The sequence below is a fragment of the Clytia hemisphaerica genome, unplaced genomic scaffold (genome assembly GCF_902728285.1).
Source record: "Clytia hemisphaerica strain Z4C2 unplaced genomic scaffold, Clytia hemisphaerica genome assembly, whole genome shotgun sequence".
Lineage (NCBI taxonomy): Eukaryota > Metazoa > Cnidaria > Hydrozoa > Leptothecata > Clytiidae > Clytia > Clytia hemisphaerica.
The window spans coordinates 2,485,819-2,511,822 of record NW_027103974.1 but is presented as its reverse complement, the minus strand read 5'-3'; the positions used below and the strand labels follow the sequence as shown (position 1 = coordinate 2,511,822).

General features: G+C 34.6%; 1 protein-coding gene across 1 annotated transcript; it reads right to left on the bottom strand.

Annotated features, from left to right (window-relative positions):
* Positions 1-11,106: 11,106 nt before the first annotated feature.
* LOC136810712 (RUN domain-containing protein 1-like) lies at positions 11,107-26,004 on the bottom strand. The gene is made up of 16 exons (XM_067067305.1): positions 25,778-26,004; positions 25,009-25,096; positions 24,663-24,713; positions 24,246-24,344; positions 23,875-23,982; positions 23,016-23,169; positions 22,479-22,607; positions 22,030-22,106; positions 19,648-19,746; positions 19,341-19,408; positions 18,688-18,771; positions 16,788-17,004; positions 16,356-16,451; positions 13,990-14,196; positions 13,281-13,473; positions 11,107-11,324 (listed from the first exon to the last, which is right to left on the bottom strand). The coding sequence occupies exons 1-16, from the start codon at positions 25,963-25,965 to the stop codon at positions 11,209-11,211; spliced, it is 1,974 nt and encodes a 657-aa protein (XP_066923406.1). The 5' UTR covers positions 25,966-26,004; the 3' UTR covers positions 11,107-11,208.

Here is a 26,004-nt window from a genome sequence, read left to right as displayed (position 1 = left end):
TTCTCACTAACCCGGTAGGATTTTTTCAGCCAGTGGGGGCAAAAATAATTGGACAAAAAATCGACGGGGATTGGTATTCTCATGTTTCTCATGACTGGGGATTTGAATTTTATCATTTTAGAGCCAAATAATTCAGCGGGGATGAAAAAATATAATATCTTGCTTATCTGATTATTTTCAGTGGGAAAAAAAATTAGAGTATAATTTTCCACTGGGGACGATGTTTAGGCCAATTTTTCCAGTGAGAAGGGGTGCCAGTGGGTTCTGTGAGAAGGGGATGTTTTTTATAAAGTCCGTCCGGTTCTATCCGGATAATGGTTTTTTACAGGCAGTTTACTTAATGGTTTTTTACAGGCACTTTACTTTTTATTGTTTTTGAAAAAATGAATCAATATCCAAATGAGCTGGACGATCTATATACACCTTTTCGACCGTAGTCCGCGGTCAGGCGCGTGCCACTTTATTATTTAATTTACTACCCTAAACTCTATCCAATCATTTTTATACACTTTTTTCTATTGTTTTAAGGTGCGAAAAAAAAAAGACTGGGACGGTGGTAAAACGGACAAAAAATGCCCGTGTGGCAATTGGCGGCTACGGTCGAAAAGGTGTATTTTACCGTCTTAAGTTTTTCTTACTTTTATGGGGGAATAAGAAATGTAATCTTAGTGTTCTGATTGCAGCGGTAAGGAAATCCACATACGATAAGAATGATATTACTATATCTTTCAACATCGCCCAACGTTTGATTATGAAAGGTATTTTGTAGAAATTTTTATAATGCACCTTCATAATACATTTTTTTGGACCTACCCCGGTGGAGGTCCTATAAATTAACCTATGTTTGTTCGTCTGTCTCCGCGTCCGTTCGTTCGTTCGTTCGTCTATTACCAACTTTTCTCAGGATTGAATCATAGGAATCTTTTGATTTTTGGTATAAAGGTGCGAAATGGTAGTGGCCAAATTGTGACCGATTTTCGAAAAAAAAATTTGGGGGGCAAATTTGGGCCAAAAAACGGCTAAAAAACTTTGTGAAAAATTGGATCATTAATTTTTTCTGATTTTTTGCATGAAAGTAGGGTACCATCATAGGTAAAAGATGGCTCAAGCAGATTTTTGCAAAAAAAAAAATTTTGGCTCAAAAAATGGATGTTTATTTATGTCGGTGTTTTTTACACTTTTGGCGAAAACGTGAAGTTTTTTAAAACGCGTTTTAAAAATAAATATAATAATAATAATTTCTTTCTTTCTTGTTGGGGGAACGTAGTTACAAATCAAAAATTCATAACTAATAAAATCCAACATTTTACAAAATAAAATTAAAAACGACGAGATCTTTTGTGTTCAATTACCGACAGATGTTACATGAACATTTAGAGCCATTCCAGTTTTTTATCTCAGTTTTGAACTTGGCTAAATCTTTGATGTCATGTAATTTCAACTTTTTTGGCAATTGGTTCCACAGCAAAGATGCTCTAAAAGATAAACCGTAAATACCGAACGTATAGCGGGTAGCTTCAGGGAGGATCAGAAGTTTTGCAGAGCGGAGATTGATTTCAACCTCTTTAATTTTAAAAATTTCTGCCATGAAGCTAGGACTTAAGCCATTTATGGACTTGAAGACTTCCACCATCAGATACTGGAGATTCTGAGTGTGGATTTGAACAGTATTTGTACGGTTTAGTACAGTTCCATAGGATAAGGAGAAGTTTGAATGTACTACACGTAGAGCCCTTTTGTGCACTCTTTTTATTTCGTTATTCGATGCTCGAGAAGAAAACATCCAAATTAAGGGGCAATATTTGAAGTGACAAAGTATATAAGAGTTACAGAGAGTTAGGGCTTTTCCTTGATCCAAATATTTCCTTATTCTTTGGAGAGCTGTAGTGTTCCTATTTACAGTAGAACAAATTTTATCTACTTGTTGGTTAAGATTAAGTTTTTCATCAAAAATTACTCCTAACAAAACAACCGAATGTTTTGCTTTAACTATCACATTTTTACATTTTATAGAAATAGTGGAATTATCAATATTTTTGCCTAGTAGCATCATTTGAAATTTTCCTGGATTTGCAACCAGATAGTTGGATTCGAACCATGATATTAAAATGGCTAAATCGTTTTTAAGATTGTCTAGTACGGTATCTGCAGTGGTTCCACAACTATCGATTGTGTTATCATCAGCAAAATTACAAATGTCACATTGTTCTACAAATTTGATGATATCATTAATAAAAATATTGAAAAGTAAGGGACCTAATATAGAACCCTGTGGTACTCCTGAAAGAATTTCAAGCCATTCACTAAAAACAGATCCAATTTTCACCCTCTGTTTTCGTTTTTTGAGATAGTTGTATATTAAATGCAGAGCAGGATCCCCAATTTTGTAGGCTTGCAACTTTGCAATGAGTAACTCATGGTTCAGGCAATCATAAGCTTTAGAGAGGTCCATTAGAACAGTGCCAACAATCTCATTCTTATCTAAACATGCTTGCCAGCGTTTAAGAAGGCGTAAAAGAGCATGTTGTGTGCTGTGGCCTTTACGAAATCCACAAAGAATTTTACTAAATTTAGGCTCGATGAAATCGTTAAGTTGGTTAAAAAGCACACGTTCAAAAATCTTGGAGATTGCTGGTAGTATGCTAATGGGCCTGTAATTGACTTTGTCCATTTCATCTTCTTTTTTGAAGACTGGATTTATGTCAGCAGCTTTCAGTTCATCTGGAAAAACATTGTTCTGTATTGATAAATTTACAAAATTAGTTATATAATCCAGGTAGATATCAACTGATAGTTTTAAAATATTTATTGGTAAATCACCACTAACAGATTTCCTTGGATTTAGGGAAAGGATAATTTTCCTAATAATATCATTATTTACACATTTAAATTGAAATATTTCTTGGAGATTATCATTACAAGCATCTGACCTAATCTTGACTATACTTGGATGATTTGAAAAGTGATTGACAGCTTCTAAGACTGGCTCCGAAGATTTATCAAATCTTTTCCCTGTACGTTTGATTGGTAAGGTACTTGTAATGTCTCTAAAGTATTTATTGAATATGTTTACGATCTTTTTATCATCAGAGATAATGTCATCTTTCTCAGCAAGGACAATTTTGCCTTGATATGTGCCTTTGTTTGTAAAATAAGGCTTGCATATATTCCAGAGGGATTTTTCTTTGGTAGTATCAATACTCGAAAAATATTCTTTTTTATATTTTTTGTTTAATTTTACTACCAGATTCCTCTGTTTTTTATAGGCTTGTTTATCCTCAGGAAGCTCTGTTTTTCTGGAAATGTTTTTTAAGCGAGAGCGCTTCATAATTTGCTTCCTGAGTTCTTTTTTCATGTGAGATTTGTCATTACCCCTGATGGTCTTTTTCTTGATTGGTACATAAGTTTGTAAAATAGAGGTAAAAATTAACTCGAATTGTTTATAGTCTGTTGGCTGAAAAAACGCCAAGGTTTGTGATAAATCTAAATTAAATTCTAATCCTTTAAATTTAGAAAAATCTCTGTATTGTATAGTTTGAGGAGGAAGTCTTTGATATCCCTCTTTAAACATTGTTATTGGCATTAGATGAAAATCACTGAGGTCAGTCTCAATAGCATGGGTGTGTTGTAAACTGGACCTGCAGTTTGTTAAAATTAGGTCGATGCAGGTTCCTTCTGTTTTTTTAAAGCAGGTTTTTTGTTTAATAAGATTTGTTAAATCGTATTTTCCCATGAATTGTTTTAAATCAGTCTGAGATGGCTCAGTGTTAAAATCACCTAATATCAATAGACGATCAAATTTTCCTAAAAACTCGTCAATATGTTCTGACAATACACCTAGAAAATAATCAATCTTTATTTTAGGATTCTTATAAATACTTAAGATAAGCCACTTATTTTTCTTAAGTCGTAATTCAAATATAATAACCTGTATTCCCTTCTCACTGTATAACCTCAGTTTTCGTGAGGCAAGACCCTTCCTTATGTATACCAACATACCCTCCGATCTTTTGTTTACGTCAATTCGATAAGGAAGTTTAAAATTTGTTTTTTTCAAGAGGGCATCAGTAGTGGAAGAATCTAATTTAGTTTCTGCGATTATTAGAATATCTAGAAGATGACCAGTAAGGGCAAACAGGTTATTAGATTTGTTTTGAAATGAATTTATGTTTAAGTATCCAATTGTAGGGTTATTTGATTTTTCTCTCAAATATATCAATTTTTCCAGGCTAGTGTCAGGTTCATGTTTTGTCCGTCATTCCAAGTCACGAATGTATTTTATAAAATTTTGCGCAAGTCGAGAATTTCCATGATTATTTAAATGAAGCTTACCCTTTGATAATTGCTTTTCTGTAATGTTAGTGTTGTCTATCATGTCAAACTTCAAATTCTCACACATCTTTTCCATCGATTCATTCAGATCATTCACCTTGTCTTGTCCACCATTGATGTCTGTTCTCAAAATGCAGTTTGAGATGACAAGTTTGGTTTTTGGGGCAATCTTTTTTGCAATTCGGTTTATTGCCTCTATGTTTTTCGTTGTCTCGCCATCATTTGTCAGATCGTTTGTTCCACCATGGATTATTACCACGTCTGCATTTTTCTTTCTCAAAATTGGTTTTAAGTGGTCAATTAGATCTTCTGTGCTTGCACCAGGGTGAGGTCTTACTTTAACATCATGTTGCAATTTTCTAAAACCAACTTCTTTCAATCCATTCAACATCGAATCACCAACAATATAGATTTTTTTCCTCTCCTTCGCCTCTTGCTCAACAACATTCTCTTTCTCTTCTGTTTTATCAGATTTCTCTTTTCGTCGCTTTTTGTGATTTTCTCTCTTGTTTTGTGTATCCTCGTTAATCTCTTTATGGACTTTATGATCTGTTTTATCACTGCGTACTGAAGCAAAATTCTGATCTGAGATTTGATTCCCTCTGGGGTCTATATCTTTTTGTGATAGCAACATTTCTATAATTTTGTTTTTTGAAGCAATCTCTTCTCTCAAAAAATCAATCTCAGTTGCCATATGATGAATAAGATCTTTGTGATTATATGTTTCAAGCGATAGAGAAAACGAATCTCTTGTTTCACAAGTTTTTTTATGTGAAGCCATAGTTTCAATAATAAATTCATGGAGGTCTCTTTTGATATCATCCATAATACTTTCCTTGAACTTCTCTTTAGCATCTCTTGATTTAACAAAGTCAGCCATTTCATCAATATAATTTTCAGTAGATTGTAAAGAAGTATTAAGAGTCTCCATGTTGAATTTCAAAATTTATACGCCTACTTTTCCGAGCTCCTTCTCGCATGAACCGCAAATGACCCCCCACAAAGTACACCTTTTCTTAATTGGATATCAGGGGATCGGCAAGGGATTGAAGATTCCATTCCTTTTTTCCCGAGCCTTCTAGAGAAACTAAGCTAGTACTTATAACCTTTGAAAGTTAGGAGCACGTTAGGATTAAACGGTTCCATAATGAAAATGGATTATGGATTCCAAGAGCAATAACTTTTGATATAATGTGGCTTTAGAACTGAAATTTTGCAGGATGGAGCATTTATGTACTTTCTATTCCTAAATAAAAAATCTTCCAGCTGGGAGCAGTTTGGAATTACTTATTCCTGATTTCTTTTTGAGTTTGAGTCTTTTTGAACTGAGGATTGGAGTATGTTTATTTGACATTAAGTAGTTCGAATTTAAGTATTTGGAAGGTTTGGGTCCCTAAGACCACGAAAATAAAATTTTCCACTAGAATAGAGCATCCAAGGATTATGGAATCCTTCATTGAAAGAAGCATACTTTGCCTTATCCAAAATGAGCGTATTAGTCTGGAATGAAATATCCTACAAGGCTCTAAACTGATTTTTTACGTTATACGTGATATGTCGTTACGTCTATGCCTTAAAATAAGCTCAGATAGAGCCCCAAAGGATTAATAATTCCATTTTGCGAAAAATTGGGGCTGGGGTTGGGTGCACCACTTCAATCGCTTTAAATTGGAGCTTTTAATCCTAAAACGCTCGTGAAACCGCACTTTTTGGTATCTGAGAATGTTTTAACGTAAAGTGCAATTGACTTTTGATTGATTTTAGATTGTAATCAGCCCATTTTAACGATGAAATGTATCTTTTATAATTGTTCAAGCTCAGAGATGTTTTCCGGATGGAATTTCAGATCCAAAAGTGCTCTTCATCATTGTTTCATAAAATATGGAGATCGTGTGACATGTTGAGACCATCAGAATAAATCCAAGAGCCACGTAACTCTCATAATTCCAAAGTTCATAAAATCTAATATTTTGGAATATTGAATCCTTCTTCGCTCCTGGGACAAAAACCAAAGCTCTAAGCTCGTGTGCTCCACCTTTTTGGAAGATTTCATCCCAAAATCCTTGTTGAAACTTATATTATTCAAGAAAAACCGTTTTTTAGAACATTTAATGTCACGTTTTCGCCAAAAGTGTAAAAAACACCGACTTATAAGAATCACTATTAATAAGCATACATCAATGTTCTTAGTCAAATTACTCAATGTTTTTATGAGATAGATGTTTTTTTGCTCATGAGAGGGCTTACTTTTGAAGAATATGTGTGTTTAGACATGAAATTTTGGTTGCTTGGCTTGTTTAAATAGAAAAACTGGCCAAATTCGATATTTTTTTATATGCACATTATCAATTACTTAGGTATTAGCTTTTCTCGAGATTGGCTCTTTCATTCTTTACGATTTTTTGCACAAAGATGCATAACTATAAACCCTCGAATGTGACGGAGCTCGATTTTTGGGGAAAAAAGTTTGGGGTAAATTTCGGCTAGAGAACGGCCAAAAAAGGGGTTTTTTGGACTTTGTGAAATATTGGATCATTCTTTTTTTCTGATTTTTATGAAAGTGGGTAAAAGATGGCTCAAGCAGATTTTTGTAAAAAAATAATTTTTTTTGCTCAAAAAACGTATCTTTATCTATAAGAATCACTATTAATAAGCATACATCAATGCGCTTAGCCAAATTACTCAATTTTTTGATGAGATGTTTTTTTTTTGCTCACGAAGTCTTGAATATATGAAAGAATATTTCAAGAGCATGAAATTTTGGTTTCTAAACGGTTTTTTTTGTAAGAAACAAACGACTAATTTTAATAGATCGTCACTATTTGTGTTCTGAATGATTGTTTAATGGTCACGTCACGTAGATATCAATTATAAATGTGTTAAATGCATAACCAGGTACAATCAAGGTCATAATATATTGAGAATTTTGGCTATAATTTTAACGTTTTTCAAGATTTAAAGTTCTGGCGAGAAAGTCGATTTTTAGCTATCTTTTTAATTTAATCGAATATTTCAATTTGGGAGGGGCTGGCAGACTTCCAGGCTATATTCTGAGTCTTATTGGACTATTTTTGAACTTTTGGATCCTCAGATCCTAAGGTCCTAAGTCTTAAGTCTCATGTTAAAACTCAGAGTTAAAACTCTACCCTTCCAACCTACTTTAGAGCACTTACAAATCGATTGTGGTTCAAAAACTTCCCGGTGGATTTCCCTTTTTTCTCAAATATTATGACCTTGATTGTAGGTCCATAAAAGTATCACTTGTTAAATTCATTTTTATCATCCACGTTATATTTTGTCAATGAAACACAAAAAAATTATTTAAACGATCTATGTTTGTTTTAATTGACGACATTTTGTCGTTCGATATTATCATAAATAAATTACTTTTATAAGAGCATCCAAAACTTTTGAAGCCTTTGGGTGTTCTTAACTTTTTTCCATGGTCCGAAAGTGGTCCGAAAAACGGGGACACGAGAAGTTTTTTTCGCGTTGGTGCAATGCAATATGCTCCGTCCCACCGACCTCAACCTGAAACGCTCTCTCGTGTCTCCACCCCATTTTTCTTTTAATAAAATTTGTGCTTCTTTCACTTTTGTCCCTGAGACAATGGAGCAAAATTGATTCGAATCAGTTTTGCTCCATTGTTCCAGGGACAAAATCAGCGTGTCTTTTGGGTATTTCCCTGACTTTTTGTCCCACGAAACAAAAAAAGAAACCACGAGACACGCACTTTTTTTCTTGTGTTGGTGGGATGGTGCATGTTGCAATGCACCAACGCGAAAAAACTTCTCGTGTCCCCAAAACGTTAAACTTGCTCTTAATTGGCAAGTGGCGTATTCATTCTGTTCTAATTTAAATACCAAACAGTGGAATGCTTCGTCCCCAACCCCCAAAAATTAATATTTCTGAAAAAGAAAAGGTGTACCAAATATTTCTGAGAGTTCGGAAAAGGGTTATTTCTAGCCTGGGAATCCAAGCGTTAAACTTTTTTCACAGTCTAGTTTATGATATTTTGCTGCTTGTTTAACGCTTGGCGCAGGTAACTCGCCTGCAGGGAGGTTTTTCCCTGCAATGCAGGTTCGGCCTGATTGGCTAGCTTTTGGCGTATTACTTAGCAGTACTTTCGCGCGCATTTTGATAATTTCGATGCGCGCGCATAATTTATGGAAAAAGCTGACTCTGCAGAAAAAAGAAAAACAAATGAAAATGAAAACATAGATTCATTTCGAAACAAAATGGTTGTTGGCTGGAAGTCTAAATACATGTGGCTGGCGTTTTGATGTGGTTTTTAGTAGTTTTGAAAGTCTTTAGAGCTTCTGAAAGAGTTTTTATGGTAAGTTGATTATGTGTGTTTGCCTGGGTTTTCAGAGTTCAGAAAGTCTGTCAACAAGGGTTCACACACAGACTGTTTATAACATTCTGTGTCAGACTAATCTACCTGCACCAAGTTCTATAATTTTAGAACTTTGTGAGGTGAGGTATTTTTTGTTTTTTCTAAGATTATGAGCTTGGATTCCCAGGCTAGGTTATTTCATTAAGGGAGTTTATGTCGAGAAACAGGTTTCTTTTGTTGTCGCTATAAAAAATATGCATAATTAGCGTGTTGTGACAAAATTCTTTTGTTTCAAGCCTGATTATGCGCAAACTTTTAGGGCTAATATTTTGGGTACACCTCTCCCATACGAAAAGGTACCATATCTTCTTGCTCAGAATTTCCTAGCGATTCTACTGATATAACCGCATCATGACCGCACCATAATATGGAAAGCTAGAGCTCGAGAAAGTTATAACTTTATCTTGACTTTACTCGACTTCTGACAGTTGGACAAGAACCAATTTAATATCATTGCGTTAAGAATTTCTTTTGCTATACATTGGTAAAAATATTGCTCCTTATTCTTGAAAATTAAACTAGTGATCGGCAAAAAAGGAAAAACAAATTTTAATTTTTATCGTCAAATCATGTCCAAAACCGTCCGATTTGTATGGCGAGCCGTCTTTTCTGGACTTTCATTTAATGACCTATTCAACGTTTTTACAATAGAATTTTCTTTGAGTAATCAGAAAAGCTGTTTTTCCATCTCTTTACATTCCTATGAAAGTACCGTGGCTCTGAGATGTCGCTTCTTCATTACAAATCTCAGAGTTACATCACAGCATTCAAATGTAATGAAACAGTGCCATCTCAGGGCCATCGTATTATAGATTCAAGTGTTTTAGCTTAACTACAAAACTAAGAAGTGACCGGTAAATTTGGGCATAAAAATATTAACGTGGGAAAGGGTTAGTGGGTTTAAGGAGATTGAGGCAAATACACCTAAAAATTTTTCTAGATATCATACGGGAAAAGAGGTACAAAACAAAACAATTTCACCATATTCCCCGAGTTTATTACTTACATTCCTTACAAGACATACAATATAAGTCAAAAAATAAATAATAGTTATTTATCACAATCCCTCTAAGAAATTGTCACAAAAAAATACAATCTTTATTTGGAAGGTATAATGATTTAGTAACAAAATAATTATCTATTACCCCCAAAAAATTAGTTTATATTGACAGTAACCCAGCTGGTACACAACGTTGTTTCAACGTTGAACTAACGTTATATGGACGTTATGAACATAAGATGGACGTTGAAACAACGTTGTGTGCAAGCTAGAAATAAGATACTGATTGTAAACAGTTTGCATTTCTGTAGAAATCTTTACTTACTATTATTTCCACTACCGAAGATTTCTTTGAAATACAAGCTGTGATTACAAAAACAGAGATTTACAAATGAAGAGACATGAACAAAAAATGAGTCCGATAAAAATATCGATAAGCTTAATACGTATTATAACATACGGTTTGTCCGGAAAAAAGCGGAATAGAACTTAGAAAAGCCCTTATAATTTATCCGCATTAATATAACACAATCACTTAAGATTTCTTTCCTAATTTCCCTGCGAATTAAAAATCTATCGCGGGCTGATTTAACCAATAAATTCCATTATATTTCAAATACTTCAAACTTAAGTAAGATAATAAGCTTTGTAGATTTTAATTAAAATCTGTTTCACTTTTGACCGGGCGCACCGTATGCAAATTTTCTCAAGTTCAAATCCATTGCTTTGATTGACATGTTTTTTGGTCTAATCAAGATTAGCCAAACTGCAGTAAGAAAATTGTTTCCAAATAAAGCTCGAAAAAAGACGATTTAATCGATTGAAAAAGTCGCGCGTTTTTTTTAAAAGGAAGGTTTTGCTTGAAACAAAATATGTTTATAATATTAAAATTATCTTCACTATGTAAATTAAATATAAATTTCAAACCCTTATCATTAACTAAGTATTTCCATGTCATTGAATAGCACGATTAATGTGGAAAACAAAAGAAAACTACCAAAATTAGAATCGATTCAATCTTTCTAATTTTTCCTGGTACCCAAAATTTAACTAACAGAAAATAGGAACCTTTTTCGCTAAAAGAAAGAGCGTAAAGCAGAATAGAAAGAGATTTATCATAGGTCGTGAAATTCTATGCTCTATAAATTAATTAAAGAATAGTAGTTTTACACTGCCGATACTGTGATGTTTATTATTTATCAATGACAATGAGCGCAACACAAGAAGAATTGTAAAAGAAGTACCTTAGAGGTGGAAAAGCTCGAGAGGCCAAAGTCAAGAAATTTTCCTCGAAAAAAAAATTTCCCGATCAATTTCCAAGCTTTTCACAAAAGTAACTAAGTCTTCCCGACGAAAGTCTAAAACATGAACACACTCTGCTGACAAAGTTTTCCCCTTTAAGGTATCGCAATATATGGTTCGGCAATGCAAAACTTCAACGGGATAAACAAAGTGTAAAAATTACCGATAAATTATCAATTTAAGCATCTCCAAATTCATTGGTATTCTTCAACAAGTGGCGAATGGCCAAATCTTCAGGTAGAAAGAAAGTCAAGGAAGATAGTTTCTCCAGTGACGTCAACACTTCATCGAAACCTGTGGCAATGAAAGTGAAAGTAGTTTAAGTCTTTTGTATTATATAGAAATGGTTACATGCCTATACTGATGAAGCAATGGGCTCTTCCAGAAAAAAAAAGCAATATGCTGAATGGACCTACCTGATGATGAAACTTAGATAGCAATAAGGAGAAAAACAATCATTAAGAAAATATAGCGGTTAGCGAAAATGCATTAAATTTCATCATTGATTTTTGATGGGGGGGGTTTAGGGAAAAAAGAAATAGAAAGTTCCGGGTGGAAAATTGCAAAAGTTTTATTGACAATTGAATCATGCTTGATGGTGGCATTGTTATCAATAATTTTTTTAAGTGAAAAAAAAAAGAAATATATGGAAAAAGCCCAATTCAAATCTGCAAAAACGGCGATTTCCGGCATACTTCCGGCATTTTCGACCGGAAAAACATGATTCTCAAAAATCCGAATCGGCCACACTTAGGGCATTGCTGATACACATCTTTGTCCAAAAATCGGGAAAAACGATTAATGAAATCTCGAGAAAATGGCAACAAACCGGTTTTGACGGCATATTATCGAAATTTTTTTCTTCAAAAATCAGGCTCCGTCACATTTTAGGTATTGCCATTTTGCATCAGTGTGCAAAATTTCATGAAAAAATATAAAGTACAGCTCGAGAAATTCAAGAAAAATCGTTTTTCCGGCGATATTCGGCTGTTCCAGCGATTTTTAGAAAGTCCCGGCATGAAAAATCAGTTTTATTGACAATTGACGCATACTTGATGGTTGGCATTGTTATCAATAATGATTTCGCGTGAAAGAACAAAGAAATAATAGGAAAAAGTCCAATGAAAATCTGCAAAAACGGCGATTTCCGGTATATTTCTGGCATTTTCGGCCAGAAAAGAATTTTTCTCAAAAATCGAACTCGGCCATGTTTTGGGCATTGCTATTACGCATCTATGTGCAAAAAATCAGAAAAAAACTAATGATGAAATCTCGAGAAAATGCCAAAAAAAAACGGTTTTTCCGGCATATTTCCAGCATTTTCGGCCGGAAAAAAATGTTTTTCGAAAATCGGGCTCCGTTACATTTTAGGTATTGTCATTTTGCATCAGTGTGCAAAATTTCATAAAAAAGTACAGCTCGAGAAATTCAAGAAATACTGTATTTCCGGCGAAAATCGGCTGTTCCGGCGATTTTTAAATAGTTCCGGCTTCAAAAATCAATTTTATTGAAAATTAAAACATGCTTGATGGTGGGCATTGCTATTAATAATGTTTTTGAATGAAAAAACAACCAATTATAAGGAAAAAGTCCGATGAAAATCTGCAAAAACGGCGATTTCTGGCATATTTCCGGCATTTTCGTCCGGACAAGAATTTTCCTCAAAAATCGGACTAGACCATGTTTTGGGCATTGTTAATACTCATCTTTGTGCAAAAAATCAGAAAAAACTAATGATGAAATCTCAAGAAAAGCTGGTAACAGACGGACGGACGAACGAACGAACGGACGAACGAACGGACGGACATCGGTTAATTTATAGGACCTCTGAGGTAGGTCCAAAAATGAATATGGGGGGTTATAACTTTTTTGGACAGCGGATTTCACCCCCGGACATTCAAAATCACCCCTAATCAGAGCAACCCCTACAAGCTGTAGAACCAAGGATTTGAATGATTGGGAAGCAAAAAAACCTTTTGTAATGGGGAAATATTAATTGTAATTTTGCACAGCGGAAAAACTATTTTATTTAACAAAACCGAAAATGCCTATACATCAAAAAATGTAGTTGTAGTTTGAAAAAACGTGGCGACCCCTGCATTTTATATCCCGTCCCATAATCCAAGTTTTGTTTTCGCCAATCACGCCAACACCAAATTTAGTCGAGGATAAACATCTAGACTTAAATTAAACAAAATTGAAAAGGGAACCTTTCCTATCGCCATGAAAAATTTGAAAAAGAGATCTTACCTGAGCGCACTACATACGACCAGCGTTCATAGTGTTTATCCGCGAACTCAGGCATGCGTATGACTAATCGAATCCATTGTGCAAGACGTCCGCGATTCAGACCAGCTGAGATGAGTGCTTTCAACATGGCGTCGAAGCTTCGTTTACGTGTCTCGTGAGTTGTCTTGATTCGATGGAGAACGGTTAGTAGTGACTGAGAGAGAAGAGAAGAAATGAAGATTTAACAATCGCGTTTGGTTAAACATTAAACAAAATCGACTCTTGCATCTTCATGATTTCAGACTACTTTAAACTTTCTTCCCTGCATCATGAAAAAGTTATATCACCTTTTTATCAAGATTAAAATGCCCTCAAAATGACCGTCTAGCAAGCTAGACGACTAATTCAGACATAATAGAAAAGAAGCAAAAAATAATGAAGGGAACAAATTTTAGTTTATAAAAAGTAAATCCCGTAACAATAATCGTATTATCATATAACGCCTATACTACTGTATTACACGCATTATGAACGACTTCAGTCTATCGCAACGACCGTCCCCGTGTATTCTAGGCTTTATTTACGCTACTGAAGGACGCCAGGGAATATTTGGCAATATCAGTAAACATCAAAAATCTTGCAACCAGGTTGATGTCCCAATAATTCGTGATATAGTTATAAAATTCTAAAATTTGAGATTAGAAGGATAAAGAAATAAAGTCGTTCTTACTTGTTTGGGCGTTTGTTGGGTGCACCCGACATCCATGGCGAACGCCTCAGACAGCATCATGCTTGGCTGCTTACTGAACTGTCGTCCATGTTTCATGTTATAGAAACGATCGAACAATTCCCAAATGTGCATGCCGTGTCCTTGGGATGTCTTGTTGGACATACAACCGACAAGAGCTTTTGTTGATAAAGCTTTAGTGGTGAATGACTGGAAAAACAAAAGAGGAGTCAATTTCAAATATTTATCAATGTACAATCCACTCGAATTCGAATCTCTATTAGTCGAATCTTTCCGTAATTCGAACTAAAGCATTGATCCCATTAGTTGGAAAGTCGTAACACTCTTCGTAATTCGAATCATTGTCTAATTCAAAGAAAAGTTTTGGGCCCTTAAAAATCGAATTAGAGTCAGTCAAGTTATCAAAGGTGTCGTAATATCTTCGATATCTGGAGTTAGGATACAATTCTTTTAGGCCTTCCCTTATAGACTTTCTTGCCTTACTTTACTATTCTAACAGCTAAACATGGTTATGATGTAACCTACCATAAAGAATTTCATGTTGTGCTATTTTAAATTCTAACTTCCATCATTTCTGAATCGGAAGAAAAAGGGGACTTGCGAAAGGTCATCAAAAAAATTAAACGGAGAAAAAGAAAAGTAAAACGAACAACAAGGATCGAGAGCGGCTGCAGAGAGGCGGTTCGGCTGCAGACTTCGTTCTTCAAGCTGTTGCGTCAACCTGCGCCGATGTGGGTTACGGGGTCATTGGACGAGTACCGAAAATATCTTGTACAACAATTGTAATTCCCGTCAGTTTTTTTTTTTTCTTCTTTTGCTTCCACCTGCCTGTCCCTGAACCTCTTTTCGGTGTTAGCTACCTGCTAGTGATGGGGTCATCACTTATTCCGACCCCCAAGATGTCGTAATATCTTCGATATCTGTAGTTAGGATACAATTCTTTTAGGCCTTCCCTTATAGACTTTCTTGCCTTACTTTACTATTCTAACAGCTAAACATGGTTATGATGTAACCTACCATAAAGAATTTCATGTTGTGCTATTTTAAATTCTAACTTCCATAAATCCCTGACACCGATGACATAAACCCCAGAATAGTCCCCTTCTATCCATGACAGTTCCGTCAGCGCTCACTGACATTTGGTTGACCATAAGCTTGCTTAGTGTCGACCACCTGTTGTTGTTGGTTCTGTCCAAATTCCATCCCAGTTCCTACACCCCTTACTTGCCTCCCCTTTTGTTAGGCCTCAGCTATTTTCTTTGTGTGTATTGTTATTAATACTTATTATGAATTGTATGTAGGAGTGATATAAGATTTTAAAAATATAGGAAAATTATTCAGAGAGTGTTAAAAAGTTTAATTAAGAAGCATCGTAAATTTTACACGAAGCAAAGATATAACGATGTAAGTGTATTTTTAAATTGTTTTAAGAGAAGCCCAAAATATAGGGTAAAGTTTCATTCTTGTAAAATCAAGAAACTGTGTTCTGTTTATTGTTTCTCTCTGTGGGCCTCCTCATGACTTAGTCTACATTAAAATAAGGACAACTACCATAGGTTAAATAACTGAAATTCTTATTCTATTATATCAACTGATGAAACTACTTCTGAGCCAATATAAGATGAAGGGCAGGCTAGAACTTTCGACAAAGGGGATAATTCAATCGAAATTTGATATTTTGGGTGGTGAGATGTAGGTGCAATCGATTGATAAGGTTTGTACTTTATAGATTATAGTCATAAATTGCATTAGAATGGCTATAGACAAACTTTCAAAGACCATCTTCTCAAAGAAGACTTCAGGGCGCTTACTAAAGTTTTTTTCTTCAGAAGAACAGAAATTCACTTGGACATACTTTAACAGGTCAATCATAAACGACTCTTATTATTCTAAGCAGTTGAGACTACTAGAGTTCACTTTATCACAAAACGATCAAGAAAAATCGAGAAATCGAGAATTAGCTTAAAGTTGTTACAAATCTAAAGCCCTGAGAATGACCGAAAAATTAAGCAAATTGGCCTTAACAACCTAGCCGCATGAAACTGAACATGATCCGGGAAAGCAACAAAAATATCTAAAAAATTAAAATGTCTATCGTTGGTTGAGGTATTTTGGACATGAAATAAAATAAAAAACTAGGCATTTTTGGCTCAAAATCCATAAGCAACTTTTTGGCTGAAATCTGGAAATTCCTTAGCAACTCCAGCTCTGAGCCGAAAATTGGGTAAAATGTTTATACAACGTTTCATGGTCGGAGTAGTGTCTGATGCAGCGATTGTAAGTACGTTTTTTAGTCCTGGATACCACCTACGTACGTAATATTGATAAAAAACTTAAAACGTTCGTACCTCGAACAATCCATGTTGCATCAACTCTTTCAGTGCCACAGCAAAATCACCTCTAACGGTTCGGATCAACTCTTCTTGTAAACTTGATTCGATGCTCTGGAAAAAGATTAAATTCAATATAAGTAGAGATTTTGGTAAATATTTTTCAAAAGGTTGACGAAAATTTGGAAGCGGAAAACTAATTCAAAACGAGAGAGTAAAAATAGAATCAGATTTGCTAACTAACGACTTATAATATTTAATATTTCCATTACAGCGAACTTTTTCTAATTGACATTTCTATTTAAAATTTTTCTGTGATTCAAACCAGACCCTGGTCCTAGTCTAGCAAAACACCCCGGAAATTCGGAATTTTACCCCGATCTAATTGGTCGGATGCATTTTATTGAATCCCTCGTTTGAGAAATGAAAATCTTCATTAAAATGACTAACCTTAAAAGCGGCTGAGTTTGACATGACCGAAGCTGACGTCATCGATTCAGTGCGACTTCGAGATTTGGAGCGACTCCAAGACGCGCGTTTATCGGCGGACGAAATCGGGAGGTTGAGCTCATCTTCGGAATCGGGATGTAGACCTCCGACCTCGACAAGTTTTGCGTGAACAGCGATGATGTGATCTATAGAACCTTTCATTTGACCTAACGGTTTCCTGAAGAAATCAATAGTATTTGAAATTGTACACGTTTATCTATACTTTCCATTTAATTGCAAAGCAAATGTATTTTGGTAGGTAGACTAAACTTCAAAGTACTCAAGCGAGTTACACATCTATTGGTAGAGATTGCTTTTTGGATGGATAAAATTTTTCTGGCATCGTTGATTAATTTTTCTAATAATACAATTGATGATTGCATCAGTGATGTATGAAACCAGCGGTATTGCTCAAGAAAAAACAATATTCCTTTCAAAGGAATAAAAACATCCGATTTACATAGTGTGCACCCCCCCCCAGAATAGTGGGGGGGGGTTTGTTGATTTGGGTCGAAAATTTTCAGGTGGGATTTGGGGTTTTCCAGGTTTTAGGTGGGAGAAACAAGTTAAGGTGGGAGTTAATTTCTTTAGGTGGGACTTTGGGTGTTTTGGAAAAAATTAAAGTAAAATTTCTTATTTTCAGATTTTATGACATATTTTTTTTATATATTTCATAAATAATTTTTTACCATGCTAAACTTTTCTTTTTATTATTACAGGTCATTTGATGTGTGAATAAATATCTTTAAGAATGATTTTTTTACTTTTGCTTACCTTATTACACTTATATAACTACTCTCGGGTACCTAATAGCCGGGGGGGGGGGCCGCTAATTAATTTTTCGAAAATTTTCCACCCAAGACATTCTTATTCCAACGCTTATTGATTTTTGGGAAAATTTTTTTTGAAAGTTACCTCTTTTGCCCTAATTCTGCTGTATCAGCCTCCTTTTCGAACATTTTCCACCCAGGACATTTTTATTCCAACCCCCCCGCTTATTAAATTTTGAGATTTTTTCCAACCCCCCTGCTTATTCCAAACCCCCCGGCTTATTCCAAACCCCCCGGCTATTAGGTACCCGAGAGTAGTCAAGTAAAAGTACGCCGTTAAAATGAGTGCGAGAATTTATTAACGCAAAAGGCAGGGTTTTCAAAAATAACCATGGCTCGAATTTTGTTTAAACATTTGTAATTAACGCGAGGTAAGCAATTCACATTAATAACATGAGTAGTTATATAAGTGTAATAAGGTATTTTGAGAAGCACCAAAATGTAAGAAATGGAACTATACATATACGAATAATTACCACAGTAAAATAATGATAAAAACTAGATTTACATAATGTGAACAATATGCAAGAAATATTTTTGCTCTTATTTTTAACAATCATAATCGTATATTGACGAACAATATATTTCATCTTCATATTACGGTAAAGAAATTTTGTTTTGTTCCTCGAATTAGTATATTTTTTTTCTTTTTAGCTGGGATCTGGGAGTCTGGGCTGAAGGTGGGAATTTTAGGATAAGGTGGGACCTGAATTTTCAGGTGGGACCTGGAACCCCCTTGCACACTATGATTTAAGTAAAAAATTGCCTCTTCGAATAAATTTTTTTTTTTGCTGAGTTACATAATTTGTGCAATACCTGCGTAACCTCTTCACATACGAAAATTCGCCACAGGAAAGCAAAAATTTCATGAATCGCAAGAAGAGTGATCAAGCTTTGCATCATCCATTGAGCATAGAACAGAGGTGGCACGCAATGTTGTTTCTATGTTGATCTAACGTTATATAGACGTTGTGAACGTTGAACAATGTGGTGTGCTTGCTTGGGGAAAAGAGGTATAAGGGCGAACTTACAAATGGCCGGTGGATGAGACAGTAGCCGTTTCACGCTTTCGCATCATGTGTTCTTGGAAATGTTTCGCACTGCAACCAAATTGACTGCAAAAGAAAATTTTTCACAAATTAAAGTCAAAAAACTGTTGTGATGCACAGTTTTGTATATTTTTTGTAATTTTTTAAGTATCCTCGATAAAAGTCGAGTCACAAAGAAGCTGAAAGAAGACGAATTCGGAGAGAATATATTAGATAATGTTTGATTTTTTCTGAATTTACAAATGTACAAGGGTACAATAACAAAAGTGCGCAAAACAACCGTTCTTTTTATAATCAATATCGATAATCGGATATCTAAATTGATATTTTAAACGTGTATTTAAGGTTAGGCCATGCACCAAGGGTGCTCTACAAGGTGAAGGAGCATGATACTTAATTAAAGAAAAATCATTTACAACCCGAGTTTAAAGTTAAGTTTATATCGTTACTCATTTAGAGGGGATAATATCGGTTATCGACATGAATGAAATTAAACACTTCTGTGAGAATAATGGCCATGTTTGAAGGTAAATTCGATGTATTTTGCAATCACTTTTTTGAAAAGAGAGTCACCATCAAAAACAAATCCAGATCTTCTCAAAACTTATGTTTATGAAAATTCAGGGTCGACAAACCTTATAGCGAAGATTTGTAAAAGAGCGAGTCCTTTCTTCATGATTGAAACGCTGGCTTCGTGTATCCGCTGGAAATGAAAATGAATACATAAACGATTATTGCAGTTGAGTCTCCATAACTCGAACACGCACAGGGTGTTGAAATTTGTTCGAGTTATGAAAAAATTCTTGGCTTGTTACGTGAAGGGAGTAGGAAAATTCTAAAAAAATAAGGACAGTTTTCAAACTCTTCTTACTGAAAAGGGAGAGATTGCATCCAATGTAAAACAATCAATGAAAAAAATAAATCAATAAGCAACTATCATACCTTTCTTTTTTCATCACTAGTTCGTAAAGTGTGAGGAGCAGGGATGCCGTCAGCCGAACATTGTGTGTTTGCTGGTTTGCCTGATGAACTGCTTGTGTTCTAAACGGAATGAAAAGAATATTGTTAACAAAATAATAACACTGACATTTGTAAACCCTGGATCAAGCTTTATCTGCCATCTTTGATTGGAGTTTTTTGAAATTGGTACCCGCAAAGAAGCCATTGTAGTGTTAAAATTTTGCCTTACGGCAAACGGCGCTACATCGTTGGTGTGCAAGCGAGAGTAGATCTAGTGCTCTTGACGCAGGTACCACTTAAAAAAATCCTATCAAAGTATTTTACTTGGCCGGGATTGGGAGATTGCCTCCAGGGTCTCGAAAAAGCTCAGTGGCTAGTAAGGAGACAAAGCCACGATAAACTTCAAATATGAATATCACTGGGTTTATAAACTCAAACTTATTTAGATTAATCAAGGGACCACAATCTTAGCCCTTAACTTTATCAGAATTTCAGTGTCTAAATGAAGTAGCAATCAAAAGAATTTTGAAGAAGTTTGACTTGAATGTTTATTAAAAAAATCCTTAATGAAGTAATAAAATTTGGGTTGTCAGCAAAAATAATATAATATTATACAGAATTGTAAAGCGTAAGTGAAAATATACTAACATCATGGCGTTGTACTGTAAATCTAGATTTAGAACGCCACGACCAACACTGGTGATAAGAATACCCAGTTAAACACTAGGCTGAACACTTAAAAAACAACAAGCTAGATGCTGAATGGACCTACCTGATGATGAAAGTTAGATAGCAATGCGAGGAGAAAAATGAAAAAAATCAGTCAGAAAATATAGCGTTTAGCGAAAATGCATAACGCAAAAAATTCATCATTGATTGTTGATGGGGGGAGAGGAAAGGGTTGTAAGGAAAAAATAAATAGAAAGTTCTGGTCGCAAAAATCAGTTTTATTGACAATTGAATCATGCTTGATGGTGAGCATTGTTATCAATAATGTTTTTGTGTGAAAAAAATTGGAAATATAAGGAAAAAATCCAATGAAAATCTGCAAAAACGGCGATTTCCGGCATTTTCCAACAGAAGAAATTTTTCTCAAAAATCGAACTCGGCCATGTTTTGAGCATTGCGAATACGCATCTCTCTGCAAAAAATCAGAAAAAACTAAAGATGAAAATTCGAGGAAATGTCAAAAAACCGGTTTTTCCGGCGGCATTTTCGGCCGGAAAAAAATTGTTTTTCGAAAATCGAGCTCCGTCACATTTTAGGTATTGTCATTTTGCATCAGTGTGAAAAATTTCATAAAAAATAGAAAGTACAGCTCGAGAAATTCAAGAAATACTGTCCTTCCAGCGAAAATAGGTTGTTCCGGAGATTTTTAAATAGTTCCGGCTTCAAAATTCAATTTTATTGAAAATTGAAACATGCTTGATGGTGGGCATTACTATTAATAATGTGTTTGAATGAAAAAACAACCATTTAACAGGAAAAAGCCCAATGAAAACCTAGAAAACGGCGATTTCCGGCATATTTCAGGCATTTTCCGCCGGAAAAAAATTTTTCTCGAAAATCGGACTCGGCCATGTTTTGGGCATTGTTAATACGCATCTTTGTGTAAAAAATCAGAAAAAACTAATGATGAAATCTCGAGAAAATGCCAAAAAACCGGTTTTTCCGGCATATTTCCGGCATTTTCGGCCGGAAAAGTACGTTAATTGAAAATCAGGCTCTGTCATATTTTAGGTATTGCCGTTTTGCATCAGTGTGCAAAATTTCATGAAAAAATATAAAGTACAGCTCGAGAAATTCAAGAAATACCGTTTTTCCGGCGAAAATAGGCTGTTCCGGCGATTTTTAGAAAGTTCCGGCTTCAAAAATCACTTTTATTGACAATAAACCATGCTTGATGGTGGGCATTGCTACAAATAATGTTTTTGTGTGAAAAAACAACGAAATATAAGGAAAAAGTCCAATGAAAATCTGCAAAAACGGCGATTTCCGGGATATTTCCGGCATTTTCAGCCTGAATAGAATTTTTCTCAAAAATCGGACTAATCCATGTTTTAGGCATTGCTAATACGCATCTTTGTGTAAAAAATCAGAAAAAACTAATGATGAAATCTCGAGAAAATGCCAAAAAACCGGTTTTTCCGGCATATTTCCGGCATTTTCAGCCGGAAATGAATTTTTTTCGAAAATCGGGCTCCGTCACATTTTGGGCATTACCATTTTGCATCTTTGTGCCAAAAATTAGGAAAAACTAATGAACCAATCCCGAGAAAAGCTAGTAACGAACGGACGAACGAACGAACGAACACGGGTTAATTTATAGGACCTCCAAAGGTAGGTCCAAAAAAGTATTCTTACTTTAGACGAGCTGATGCTTCTTGAGCTGTGACTGGGAGAAGGAGTGTCCGTCTCTGCTTCTGTGCTGGAGTCGTATACTGTTGTAAAAATTATGTAAAAATTAAGTCTATGGAGAAATCACTGTATAAATTCAAGACGGCATTTAGGCCATTCTTTTGAGATATTCGACTTTGAAAGGTTTCATTTGTTGATAACTTTGAAAAAAAATAATGCTTAAAAAGGCATTTCTATATATTGCTCTAGAACGTTTAGAAACCTAGTTATCGGACTTGCTAATATGCTGCGCTAGAAAAGTTATGAAGAGTGTGATTAATCAAACGATTTTTCCAATGTTGCGACCCCCATTGTTGACAAAATGTCTGCCAGAATTGTCTATTTTCCAGAAAAGACAGAGATGTTAAACCATGTAAGAGAATTTGAACATAACAATTTCAAAACGAGATACTCACTACTTAAGAAGTTGACAAATTTTTCCATGTCTTGTATCTGTTTATTGACTTGTGATATGATGCTCTGTTTTGCTTGACGTGGATTGATCAGTTTGGCCATCGTTTTGTCTATGTACTTCTTTATATCATCTGAAAAATATAGTATGATTAATATTGATATTGGTTTGCTGAGAGGCAAACAAAAAAACAAACATTTACTGGGACTCTTTGGTGCTAAAGTTTAACATTATTATAGTCTCAATTATAGTTTGTGCCTTTCAGCATGCCACTATGTAAATAGCCGGTAAAAGACTCACAACATAGATCCAGTATATTTTAAATAGCTTATTGCTTAACCTCACTATTCATGATATGCACCACTGAAATGTCTTCAACATCACTTCATAGACCCAACAGCTGATTGGTTGCAAGTGATGTAAAATCAGTCAATACATCACTTGCAACCAATCAGCTGTTGGGTCAGTGATGTAATGATAGAAGACATTACAATGGTACGTACCATGAATATTCTGAAATAGAGAACATCAGACTACGCACCTGTTTTTCCATCAGTAGCATCATAATATTCATCATCCTCTACTTCTTCATCATCACTGATGTCAAGTTTCGTTGAACGTTCCAGTTGATTTGATAAACGGTGGTACCCTTTCTGTTTGGATACCTTCATCGGAGAGTCTTTACGTTCTTCTGTCTGTTAACAAATATGGTGAAATTAATCAAAAACCATCTGTATTGTAACATCACAACTTCTTACTATAGTTTAACTGCATTAAAGCCTATGTAAATCATTATATCCGCTAAATGTGCTGAGTGTTCATAACTGATAGAAAACGAAAATTCAAACTTTCTCGGCCCAATTGTCATGAGTACACACAATTTGTATAACTGTGTCGACGAATTAACAAAAAAGATTACAAGAGAAAAGAATTGTGAAATGAACAAAAGTCTCCTCCTTATTGACTTAAGTTTTCAGAAGTTTTCGTTCAAATGCTACAATATCAAAGACTATTGAACAGGAAGGGTGAGAGTGAAAAGTTTCGGTTGAAAGAAAAATAATGTGTTCAAAAACAGTTGTGAGTGATTCGCCAGTGAGAGAATATTTTCAAAACAGACGAGAATTTTTGTTTAGTCTGGTCAGTATGCTGACTCAGTACACCATGGTTGGGTCTCTTGGATACCCCTTATAAAGCCGTTTACATTCTTTAAGTAGAGATTTGCAATTTTAAATCATATTTTTATTCAGCAGATAGATTGGTCAACGCACTGAGACCAGTATCATAATACACTATACCTTCACAAAAGAAAGTATTGTGTACTTTTGCTAGATTGATATCCATAAGAATGTGGCAATTGATTAGTTGATGATTTTATCATCTAACCAATTTCAAATTCTTACTTGTTTTTGACAGACTTCAAGATTAGCAATCATTTCTTTTAAATGGTGGTCCAATCTTCGTTCCCGATGTTCCTCTTCTAATATCCTCTCCTTATAATGTTTTATTGCCTGAAAATTGATATATGAATGTAGAGCTAAAGAATTTAAGAACATTCTGTTGATAGAAAATTGTGTGGTTTATAATTGACGTATAGTACTGCACCAAACATACATGCTCTCTCTCTCTCCTTGGAATATTCCGGGAGTTTAAAAATGCTTTTTAAAATAAATGCAAGAACAGGCCTACCATCATGTTAAGAAATGATTTCTTTAATTTGTTTAAATATTTTCAATTCTTCATAGTGCAAAAAGAGAAGTAAAAAGATACAAACCTGGTGAGAAGTACAACTTGTGCAAGACTTCCCTTCTTCAGGTGCTGAAACATCAGGACATCCTGCAAATGCAAATTCTTCTAATTCCTCCATCAATTTCTAAAATAGTCAAATTGTGAACAAAATCTTCAAAACAAAAACAAAAAGAGTTGAAAATTTGAAGTGACTTTCAAAATGAAGTCTCTTCAAGACAATATTTTTGATCTTGAAATGTTGAAAAATAGTATATTGCTCAATAAAATTTCCGCACAATGTATTGAGTATGAGATACATCTACAGTGGTTGACACTCAAGATTTTTCCAGTAAAATGGTAACTGATAAGTAATATTGTTTTTTTTATAAACACAGAATGAAGTCATGTATACACTCAGCATAAGGAAAAAATCAAATATCATCAGTATATAAACATTTTGTACCTCATGGTTGTCTTTTGGTCCATTGATAATTTGTTTCAAACGAAACTGAACCTGTTTTGAAAAAACATTAAATTGATTTCATAAACACAGAATATACACGCAGACAGCATTTTAATGTATTCAAAACAAACTCAATTTCAAATGATACATAGAAATGAAGTGTCTTACAACTTTCGAAAGACAGAATATTCAGTTACAACATTATTGGTACCCTCTGAGATGAGATAAGGATAAAATGAACAGTTCCAGGGTAGATAAGTTCTGGGCATAAAGCATTTACCAGCTCACTCTCAAAAGTATGTAAAAGACTTAAAGATAATGGCAAAAAGGAAACCATGGTACTTACTTGTGCAAAATGTGAGGTCAAAGCAAACAGTGAAGAATTCAGTTGTTCATATTGATCTTGAAGATTCAAAAATTTCCCAATGTCCAAACTAAGAGAAATAAAAATGAAATTCTGTGGACATTCTTCATAAACACAAACACTAAAAGTTAGTTAGTGCTTATTGGAAAATTATACGAGAAAAGACTTTAGATTCAAGATTTCAAACCTATCAACCTTTTTGAAACTCAGCTGTATATTTCTGTCGATTGGCAAGTTTAGTACTTCTCCTGACAAATATGATGTTTATCAATGTAAGAAAGCATGATGATATTTATTCAGTATGGATATTATCAGATTTGAGTAAATTAAAGAAAATAGCAACGTTTATTTTTTGTAAATAAGACAAAATGTAGCAAATCAATAGGCTATGTCATAACTTCCTTCGTTTTGAGCGTAAAACTCCTACTCTTCGGGATATGAGCACTGCTATGGTTTTGAATATTGAAATTCTCCGGATAAATAGCATGTGCACTGAGGTTTTAATGAAACAATTGGAGAGTTTCGCAACCTAAGCCAATTAGCTGTGTTTTAAACATTCTTTTATTTGAAATCTCTATTGATAAACATATTTTGTGAAAGTTGTCTATCATGCTTAAACCTATTAATAAGCAATTACCGGTGGGGGTTACTAGTGGCCGCCTATAGCAGTGCTCATAGACCAAGAGTAAAAGCCTTGAGCTGTCTATTGTGTAGACTAGCAAATCAAATAATTACAAAAAAGCACTCTTACGATTCTGGTGGAGGTTGTGGTGTTTCTGAAATTACTTCATTGCTGCAAGCACCTAAAGGTGGCAAGCGTTGGTCACTATCTCCGATTTGGTGGTACTCTTCATAATGCGCTTGTTGTTTTAGCTGGTGAATATCTTGATCTGATTTGAAATTGAAGGCTTCATCATACATGAATTCTTGGTAAGCCATTTATTGTGTGTTTAGTTTTAATTAGTGAATTGATGTTCT

Excerpts from the sequence above, each read along its gene's own strand:
- LOC136810712 (XM_067067305.1), bottom strand. The coding sequence starts at position 25,965 with ATGGCTTACCAAGAATTCATGTATGATGAAGCCTTCAATTTCAAATCA. Across the intron at positions 19,409-19,647 it reads CTAGTGATGAAAAAAGAAAG|CGGATACACGAAGCCAGCGT; the intron begins GTATGATAGTTG and ends TTTCATTTCCAG. Across the intron at positions 16,452-16,787 it reads CAAACTCAGCCGCTTTTAAG|AGCATCGAATCAAGTTTACA; the intron begins GTTAGTCATTTT and ends ATCTTTTTCCAG.